At 40.4% G+C, this 10523-nt stretch overlaps 1 protein-coding gene across 1 annotated transcript in view; it reads right to left on the reverse strand.

Moving 5' to 3' along the window:
- LOC103897516 (cytosolic phospholipase A2 epsilon) overlaps positions 1 to 4483 on the reverse strand; it is a 33857-nt gene extending 29374 nt beyond the window's left edge. Inside the window, exons 1-2 of the mRNA XM_019471595.1 lie at positions 4457 to 4483; positions 3953 to 3988 (exon numbers count right to left, since the gene is read on the reverse strand). Of these exons, the coding sequence (XP_019327140.1) occupies positions 3953 to 3988; positions 4457 to 4483 (63 nt within the window). The remainder of the gene's footprint in view (positions 1 to 3952; positions 3989 to 4456) is intronic.
- Positions 4484 to 10523: the final 6040 nt, after the last annotated feature.

Genomic DNA, 10523 nt, shown 5'->3' on the forward strand with positions numbered 1-10523 from the left:
AAAAAGTTTTGTTGGGGGGGGGGGGGAATAAATTACAGTCTCCAATCAAAAGCAACCAAAAGACACCATGCCCAACTACATAGTTGAACCGCCAGAACTGCTTTTCTATATGCATTAAATAGAACTGGGTAAAACACAGAAGCACTCCTAGGCACAGGGATCAACAGCCAAGGCTTGTCTATCCTTGCCAAATCTACTGACATGTTTGCTACATTTATGCTTGGTCCCTGCTTTCCCACCCAATAAATCCTAAATGTTTTTGTCCTCAGCAATGCTATTTCAGCAGAAGAGGTGGAGCATATCTTTACCAAGGAAGGATGGGACTTGCATCTCTTGAATACAGAAGAACAGACTTGAGCAGAAATTCCCCATGCCAGGGAAGTGCTATAACCACTAGGTTGGACACATGGACACCATTTTAAAGAAATAACCTTTGCTCAGTTCTTTGAAAAGAAGCATCTAGACCTCTATTTTGTGTGTCTCAAGTGGATAGTGGTATGTCCCTGCCGCCCTAAGTGGCACACAGAGATAGGATCTAAGAAGGGTGTTTCTGTGCTCAACTGTCCCTGTTAGCTGGATATACCTATTTATGCAGTTCCCTGCTCAGCTGTTACAATTCCCATTCTGGTGTATCTAACTCTCCAGACATATCGAATCCATCCTTTGTTCGCTCTGGGTTGTGGAGTCCGTTCCCATACTAGTGACTCGGAAGTCAGACCTTATAGCTCCTAACTTTTAGGTGCCTGAGTGCTTTGTCAAGTTTAGCTGCCAGCAACTTACTCAAAGTCGCACTGAAAAACTATTGAGGGGCATATCTTAAACTGGATAATCTGCTAGTAATAGGCAATGACTTCCACATCTTTCCCTTTAACGTGATGATGATCATATCACAGGGTGGGTAAGTTCTGAGGCCAGAAGCCTCTGAGGTCAGTTATTATGCACACTTTGACTTTCATCTTCTGTATTTACTTCGTCTGAGACATGATTGTTACCTCATAAACCGGAAACACAAGCCAGGCATTTTAATAATCACTGTTGAAACTACTTAAATGTAGGAGATTGCAAACGCAGGACTTGGTCACACTATCCTACGTCAGATAAAAGTTCAATTAAGTCCTGTGGCACACCTGTGCAATCCTTACATATCTAGTCCCAGGGAAGTCAATGGGAGTATTCACATACATGAGTGCTCATCCATATGAATGAGTTACATAACTGGTCTCTAAAACTGCTCTGTTTCAGTAAAATTCCAAGCTTATACTTCTACAAAAGTCTTTTATAGAATTTTTTTTCTTGAGGAGCAAAACACATACAACATTCTCAAGTTATATCAAGAGAAAAGGCAATTATCAAAGTAAAACAGTGTGTCAGATCTATTTGGAGCAGAGCACTCTTCCCTTAGCTTTCTCTTCAAAAAGGAACAGAAATCTCATCATTACTTTAAAAACTATGAAGACCAACAAAGAAAACACTCAGCCCTGTCAGAAAGAGTGGCAGGACTTTAAAACACAGATCGTTGCCTTGCTTCTGACCTGGGTCAGGTATGTAGCACCTTTTAACTTCAAAGAGGTTTGGAGCCTCAAGGGCAGGCAGGATTTCATTACGTTACTATGTCTACCACCTCAGGCAAGGTCAAACACATAAGAAACACTTTTCCTTGTACTACATGTTTTGTATTTATTTCATCCATTCTAAAATATCCCATAGCTGGGTCTTATTAAGGCAGTAGAAGTCACTGGGATTCTTCCAGAATAACAAATGGAGCAGCAGTGACTCAAGGCCTGTTTCTTTCCAAGGCCTATGTAAAACTTGTGTGGCTTCAGACTGCCATTTTCATGTGATTTTTCTTCTCTTCCCATTTGCAGCTCCACAGCTGGACTTGTATGTTAGAATAAATCCAAATCTTAGAAAAGAAACCAAGTCAAGCATTTCCACAGTTCAGCATGGCTTTTCCTCAAGACCATGCTAGCCTATATTATTTTAATATGTAATATTAATACATAATGATATAGTAATTTCAGTAATCTAAAAAGTATTACTTTTTTGCCTGTCAGCTTAAGGGCACTACCAACATTTTCTCACCAAATATTTTACATATTCCCTTTAATTTAAATGGCCACTCAAGTTTCAATCACACACATCCCATGGGTTGCCCTGAAACTGACTCTGATAATGAAAGCTGGTTTCCTTAACTAAGTCATTGAGTAACAAAAAACAACTCAGATGTACTATGCTTATATATTTACCATCATGAAAACCAACCTTCATGGCAAAAAAAAAAAAACCCTCAGGCCCTTCCTGATTTTTGCCTCTGTGAGCCTTGAAGAGTTAGGGCAGAAAGAAGGGGCTCTGGGTCCTACTCTAAATTGTATGTACTATATTCAGGTCAGTTCTGCCACCCTAAATACCCTGAAGCCCCCCCAGCCAATCTAAGCCACTGAACTGTACAGGTCTGACACCTAGAGACCTACTAACAATGTAAAAAGCACTAAGGATTAAAAAAAAAGCTTGATCCTCTAAACACAGGCTAAGTTTACAGGACTAAAGGTAACAATTTTTATGATCCTAGCATACTTCCTTAGGTCTGCAAGACTATACACAGAGGCCTAAAGATCATTTTAAAAGCTACTTTTTGAAGAAAACTGTACAGGTCTGACACCTAGAGACCTACTAACAATGTAAAAAGCACTAAGGATTAAAAAAAAAGCTTGATCCTCTAAACACAGGCTAAGTTTACAGGACTAAAGGTAACAATTTTTATGATCCTAGCATACTTCCTTAGGTCTGCAAGACTATACACAGAGGCCTAAAGATCATTTTAAAAGCTACTTTTTGAAGAAACTCTGCAAAGCCTTTGCTTTACCACAGCATTTCATTTTGAACAGAGAAGGCAAGTGGCTTTTGGGCACAATCAGGCATCAAATAGTATAGGCATCAGATAGTATCAATAACAGCAAACCTTCATCAGGCAGATCAAATTTACCACCATTTGCGAGAATCTTTGTATCACTGCAATCCCCCACGTGGAACCAAAGCCCAAAACAAACCAAGCTGGGAAACCCCCGCATCACTGAAGCAGGGGCAAGACCCTATCTTTCCGACTACAGATCCCCAGAGAGTTGCAACTTATATTGGCAGCCCCAAGCCCATTGCAAGTGTCTGAAGACAGCCCCATCCTGTTGCCACTGCCGTTGTTCCCATTTGCTGGCTCATAGCAGCTTATCTGATATATTTTCCTTTATGCTAATACCTGTTAACGTGAACGTCTGCTAATTGCCCAGGGAGTTTTCATTTGCCTGTGCAAAGAATCCATCCTCAGTTCAGCCTTTACTAAACACCTTGATGCTCTTTTTTTGTGTTCAGAGAAGTTTGGGCACTGCTCCCGCTCCTACCGAGCTGATGAGATTGGGCTTGTCAGGAGGCTGAACACAACACATTTATTCCACAGTTTTACCTGTTCTGACGCTGTGTTTTTAAATACCATATTACACAGAGAATTGCAAGCTCTACGACAGGTCATTACAGCACGAAGAAAACTACAAGGAATACTAGAGCACTAAGAAAAACTGAAAGACACATTTAAATGAAGTCTTCTTATGAAGGAATAACATGTAAGACAAGTGGGTGTTTCATCCAAAGAAATCAAAACACAAAAAAAGGGAGGAATTAAAAAATTAATATAGGTGAAGTACAAACCAGCCCAGATACAGTGCAACACCTACTCACAGCATCATAAGCATCAGACACCAACAGAGGCCAGACTATTTAGAGTTTACTGAAAGCCAAGGCAAAATTTCATCTACAGAGTTGAAGTCGCAGCTCAGCTTTTCAGTGTTCAGTAAATATTGCAGTACAGTTTTCCCCCGAGTCACTGAATTCCTAACATTTTTTCTGGGGACCTACATTCAGCACTAGACAGCATTTAATGAAGGGCCAGCTAATTACTACCTACCGTTCTCACCGCTGGTGCTGAGGTGCCCGTAAAGGTCTAGGAAAAACAACACAAGGCAAAGTTAAGAAAACTAAGCTACATGTTAAACTCTTATTTTAGGCTGACATTTAAAAACATCTCACATTCAAAGCCATACTTAGAGCTATGCTCATTAACGACACTCTTTAGGTGCTTTACCGACCACCAGACACATCACAACTCTGTGCCAGCTTCTTACTTCTTTGACATGAAGAAATGTCAAGAAAATGTGCTTTTTAAGGAAGCACAATAAGTAACGTTGTTAGCCCTAAAACATAGCTTGAAAACGCAGACATGCCACGAGGTTCTGTAAAAGGCTAGACTAGGAAAACCATCCTTGCAGTCACGAGATCTGAGGAACAGCAAACTCACTTTCCGTGGATTGCCCGTACACCTCAAATAGCTTGTTATCCTCTGTGATCAACTTAACTGGAATATCAGACAATTTTACCCACTTTATGCTTGCTATCAGCTTCTTTTGCTTACCTCATTTGAACTTAAATTTGATCCCATTGCAGCCCCAGTTGCATATAAGTCCAACGTTAAAAGATACTGAGTCGTACAGCTGGCAGGATCTCCTCATGCAGATTAGGGGTGGAAGAATAGGGATTTTATGACGAGGCTCTCTCGCCCCACCCCTTTATTATTTCCCGTCATTAGGCAGTCCCCTCCTTGCTTCCTGCAGCCTATTAGAGCACCTCAACTGAGTCAGCAGAACGAAGAGCGATTTCTTTTCTACCTACTGTGATGTTTGTGGGGGACACTGAAGCCCCTTTCTGCCCAGGGATTGCTTTCTCGAAAATACTACTGCTAATAGAAAGTTTTGCATTTATGCAACAACTCTAACCACCAAGCAAAGCACTTGTGACTAATTAAATTACAGCTCTCGGAGTATCTCTACACTGCCGCCATCATACTGCATACTATCTTCTTTCCAAACCATGAACTCAAATACCTGTAGCAGTCTTCCCGTAGCAGCATGCAGTTCAGCAAGGTAAGTGACCCCACTGCGGTGCCACAACTAAGTGACTGCAGGACCCATGCTCCTCTGAAACTACTTTGGGCATCTCTGTGCTACACTCAGTGACCTCGCCACGTGCTCAGTATTCTTTACCTGGATATTTAGCGTGTGTCTAGAAAAAAAAGTGAATCCATGTCCAGAAATCTTGCAGTTTGATTTTAAATGCAGCGAGAGGGAAGGGAGGAACTATAAGTAGTAGGTGAAACCTGGGGGTGGAACGATGAGGCAGGATAGAAGATTGTGTACTCCTGCATGGGAGTGCAGCAGTTCACCCGTCCTCAGAGCTTACTTCAAAGGGATCTTGTGTCTGCTTGCTCTCACAGCGGGCCCAGCAGGCACCCTGCGGGAACCATTGGGGCACAAAACGCTCCCTGATTCCTCTACACTCTGGTGTGCGGTGACTCACTGCCTGTAAAAGCAGTGTATTATAGTAGCCCTAAATTAGCATATATGTGCAGGCTGGTAGATTTTGGAGTGTGCAAGACCAGACTCTGGCTCTGCCACACTCTTTCCAGCCTCTCTGCTTGATGACAGGAGGTGGCTAGTACTCACTCTTGCATCACGAGATCCAAGTGATTATTGTTAAATTAATCTCATTCATATTGATGAATAATTCACTTCATGCAGGTAAAGAAAGTAATCTTGCAAACTGCAGTGGATGCCACTTAAATGCCCCCCCTTGTGCCATGGAGGGCAGTATCAAAGCAATTCTGCACAGAGGAAGAGAGAAGGTGTTGTCCAAGGAACATCGCTAGAGCAAAATCCTCTTTTTACACACAAGTCACTTCCTTCTATGTTGATGTCTGCATGATGCACGTGTGATGACTGTTCAGAGAGCCTTAACCAAAATGTGCAGTGGTACTATCTGGTGGTTTCCATCTAAAGCATTTAATAGCCTGCTGCTCACTCCATAGTCACACTTTGCATAGCCTTCTCAATAGATATGGAATCAAAGGAAAATGGCTCATAAATATGAACCTGCAGCATCTGAAATGCTCCTTGAAAGAACGACCAAAAGATATTTCCAATGGCTATGAGCATTTCTACCCCAAAGACAAATACCTCCCTTAACTTCTGTCTTTATTACTTTATATCTGTTCATATTACTTTATATTTGTTCATAAATACTTATGAACAAATTTAGGTGGAGCAGTCACAGCTGAGAATCACTTACTTGTGCTCTCGCAAAACTAGTCTTTCCAGCTTTTGAAAGAAGAATGTTTCCCTGGAAAAATTCCAGTATTAAAACTTAAAGTGGGAATCTGCTTCCATTAAAAATGTCTGTAAAACATCCTCTATCAAAGGAAAGAGGGTAGGTTATCCAGCTCAACTTCCCCGAGTTATCCCAGCAGATATATATATCCATACACATTTATACCATCCCAGCTGTTTCACAGCCAGTACAAGACTCCCTGACATTACGTTCTCTTACGCACGTTGCTTTTAAGATCCATAAATGAGATACCACTTCACAATTTAGAACATTATTCCAGAGTCAGCGCATCTTGCCCACTGAATGGTTTCCTGATGTTCAGATTATGTTTTCCCTTTCTCAAAATAATGTCATCATTGCCATATCCAAAATACATTTCCTAAATAATTCTTCCTTTCCTGCTCATGACCCCACCAAGTTTTGTAGCTGATTTTGTCTTCCTTTAACCACTGCTTGTCCAAGCCACACAAGGCGGCTTTGGAATATAGTATCTTTAAAAGCTTTGTGCAAGTCAAGAATTATGATCTCAACAGTTTTTCATTCATGCAGTAAGGTCATCATAGAACTAAGCGCTGAATGTTCCTAACACCCATAACAGTAAGTCCTTGTCATCACTGAGAAAAATTTTAACTGTTGATGGCTTATTCACAGGTAGACACATTTTAAGGACTACACAATCTGCTTCAAAATAAACAGTGATTTTGTAGTTTTTCCTACTGGCATTTTAGAGGTAGAAATATGTCCCTAGTATTATGATTTCAAAAAGATTACTACTTCAAAGGTTAAGTATTATGTTGGGTTTTTTGCATTTTTCCTTAGTTCTTCCACAGTTCAAGGAGAATTTCAAAGACAACCATCAAGCATGCGGTAAGTAAATTCATGGGTGAAGTTACGCAAAGTCTAAGAGCCATATACTGGCTCTTCTTGGCAATCACATTTCCAGTGTAAATCATTTAAAACCGGTAATGATCTTCATATACATGCTACTTACACTCTTACTTTGCTTTATAAAGACTAGAGAGACTGTGTTACTGATGAGGGAACACACAGCAGTCTCTTTAAAGCTCTGAGCAATAACAAGGAAAGTTAAAAGGAAGATATAATTTTCCTCTGCTCTCCATCTACTTTGTAGCACACATTTACATGCACATGATTTTGTATCTGTGTCTTAATTAAGGCAAAGTGGAGCAAATATAAAATATCTTGCTGATCTGAGGCAGTGAAAATTCATCTAAATGACCCTGTTGCAAGCACTAGTTTCCCCAACATGATATTCAGATAATTGTATATCTAAGGGCAATAGGCAATAGGTTGCAGGTAGCAATAACAGCTGCATCCAATATCCCACAATTACCTTATATATCACTTTGTCACCTTCTGATAATCCAGGACTACAGAAATGTATGACTAATGGGGTATTTCATATTAATGCAAGAGAAAAGTATCCTTGTACCACCTTTGGGATGACAATGGGAGTTGGTCATCATTTAAACACCTTGAACATAACAAGAAGGGTAAACATCCAAAAACATGCTAGAAGTGTTACAAAATGATAGCCAGATGTCACACTAGAAAAGAAATCCTCAGAATTAACAAATAAAGCAAATTAACAAATAAACAAATATAGTGTCAGATCTATAGTTGGGGATTTTCCCTGGCTTTAGCCTTTCAGTTTGTTTTCCTTTTCCTTTTCTTTTTTTTTTAAACAATTCCATAAGCTACAAAACACACACAGACCTCATCCTGCCAATCAAACAAGAGAGCAAGCAGTCCAAGTCAAATTCCAGTTACACAATGGACCTAAGCTCAATAATCTCTGCACACAAGAAGATTTACCATGGATGAAAAGTGTCACTTCCTTCCCCATGGTATCAGATTTCAGTCTCTGAAAAATTCAGCTTTGGCTAGATACTTTTTGGCCTGCCACTAATTTAAAACAACTGTCTGGCATTAAAAAAAAAAAAAATTTAAAAAAATCTAACTTTCACATTAATATGTTGGCATTTTATTTTCATGTTTATAAATACACCTTCAATATACCTGTCCTTCAATACTCTACAATATCCCTGATGTTTTGTATCACATAAGGTCAAAAAAAAAAATCACATAAGATGCAAAAAAGGACTTCCTGAGAAAGCATTCTTGGAGAAGGTGACGGGGGCACAGGTTAGAGAAAAAAGTCTGAAATTTTTTGTATCATCCCTTTGTAAGCAGGAGAGATCTTCAATCTGACTCTGAATTTAAATTCCAAGAATGAAAGGTTCAAAATCAGTCAGAGATCACACCAGCTGATTGGGGCAGAGGGGGTTATATTTTTACATAAGGCACTATTCTGATTATGACATATATGAAGGAGGACTTCTGCCTTCAAAAGACTATTGAGAAACTTGATTGAAATGATTCCACATGCCTTTGATATGTTTTGGAGAGATAAAAATCTCGCTCCTCCTACTCACTTACCCAAAGCAACTGGGCAGTTTTGCCATCCAAAAATCATTGGTAAAGTATTGGCCCAGCTGTTCCCAGTATATGCAATCCTGCCTTCAGTGTTGTTGCAACAGAATTTCAAATCCAATCCTTGTCTCAAACAGCAGTAGCTCACAACCTTTATCTCTGCCTCTCCCTGTGCTCTGTAGGTCTGAGCATCCAGCAGCATCTCTCTTTACCTTTGCAGGAACAGTCTGAGGTCACCTAACCTTTCCAGGTTCATTCAACACTTCAGACGCTGTTCAAGCAGCTTTTTCTCTTCCCTAGCCCCATCAGACCGCAGGTGTGAGGAATACCAGCACGAGCCTGTGTCAGCTAATTAGCCAGTAATTCCTTTGGCATAAATGTGGCAAGACACATGGTCCAGGACCTTTACAGGGAAATCTAGAGCCGATTTAAATCTGAACCAATTCTCAGAATATCAGGAAGTTACCTCATGTCACCAGCTAATTAAGGGGGTAACTTCATCTACAGTCAGCCTGAGAGATTTCTGAGTCCTAACAGAGACTATAAAGATTCACAGCTAATTGCTTGCAGGATCATGCCATTACATTTAGCAGAGCTTGTGTGACAGGTCACAAACAGGTGTTTTCAAAAGACCTTCCTGGATCTTAAATAGAACAATTATGCCAACGCTGAATCACTTTGAAAAATCCAGCTGATATGTCACTGAGCCTCAGCCCCTTCCTTAAAAAACAGCACCAGTAATACTGAACGTCTCTCCTTTGTTATTTTTGATTAATAGCTGGCAAGCCACTCGAACCATCACATCACAGGCAGGATTCTGAGGTATTGCTGCAATGTGAACAACATGAACAGGTTTTAATAGGACAGAAGAAGCAGCCTTTCCTTCCCCAGACAAGAAACCAAATGAGTCCATTGTGCAGAAAACTCACAAACCACCAAGGTAAGACCACTGAGCCTGGTGAGCCCAGGGAAAGCGTTAGCCTCATGCAGTGTTAGATCGCTAGAGCCAGGTCCCAACTCGAACACCAGCATTTGTCTGACTTTCCTTCAAGTCATTTCCTTTCCTCAGCTCATTCTAAGCCATCCTAATTTTGTGGATCTGCTTCCAAAAACACACATCATCACCACACCTTGGGTGAGTAAAGCTGAAGGCCCAGTGCCAGGTGTTGCAACCACCAAAAACCAGTTGGTGGAATACACCAGGCACAAACTGCACTGCCTCTGTTACATCTCCCTGGAGCTGTAAAAATGAATCTTGAAAATCTTTAAAATACTTAAAAGATACTTAGCAAAAAAATTTAATCAAATTTTTAAAAACCCATTTCATTATTGTTTAAAAATAAACTTATGAACACAACTGAGCTGTCAGAGTGACATCTTCCTTTTCTTCTTTGCTCACAGAAAACTATTGCCGTCTTACTGGTGAGACATAACATCAAATTATGCTAACCAAGGGCAAGAAAAGAAGGTGAAAAACTGGCTTTCTGGTTAAGAGGGCAGAGTTGGAAAAGAAAGATTTATCAGTAACTGCGAAAAAGAAAAGAGTTTTTGGATTTGACCACCTTAGATCCGTGAAAAGGAGATGCAAAGGTTACTGCCAACAGTTTCCTCTTATGAAGGGAGACTTTATTGGTTTGATTCATATTGGAGCAAAGCTTGACAGGAGATACCTGCTAGCATTATCTCCTGTTAATTGAACTGATGCACAGAAAAAGGACTGTCTTAGAGGTAACAAAGTATGATGTTACCTCCTGCTTAATAAACAGAGATCTGTAAGACTGGATGACAGAGCCCATTACCTTCTCACCATGGCACAAGAGAGGGAGACACAAGGTGCCACACTCCCAGGGTAATGCGGGCATACT

Source organism: Aptenodytes forsteri, unplaced genomic scaffold (genome assembly GCF_000699145.1).
Source record: "Aptenodytes forsteri isolate BGI_AS27 unplaced genomic scaffold, ASM69914v1 Scaffold146, whole genome shotgun sequence".
Taxonomy (NCBI): domain Eukaryota; kingdom Metazoa; phylum Chordata; class Aves; order Sphenisciformes; family Spheniscidae; genus Aptenodytes; species Aptenodytes forsteri.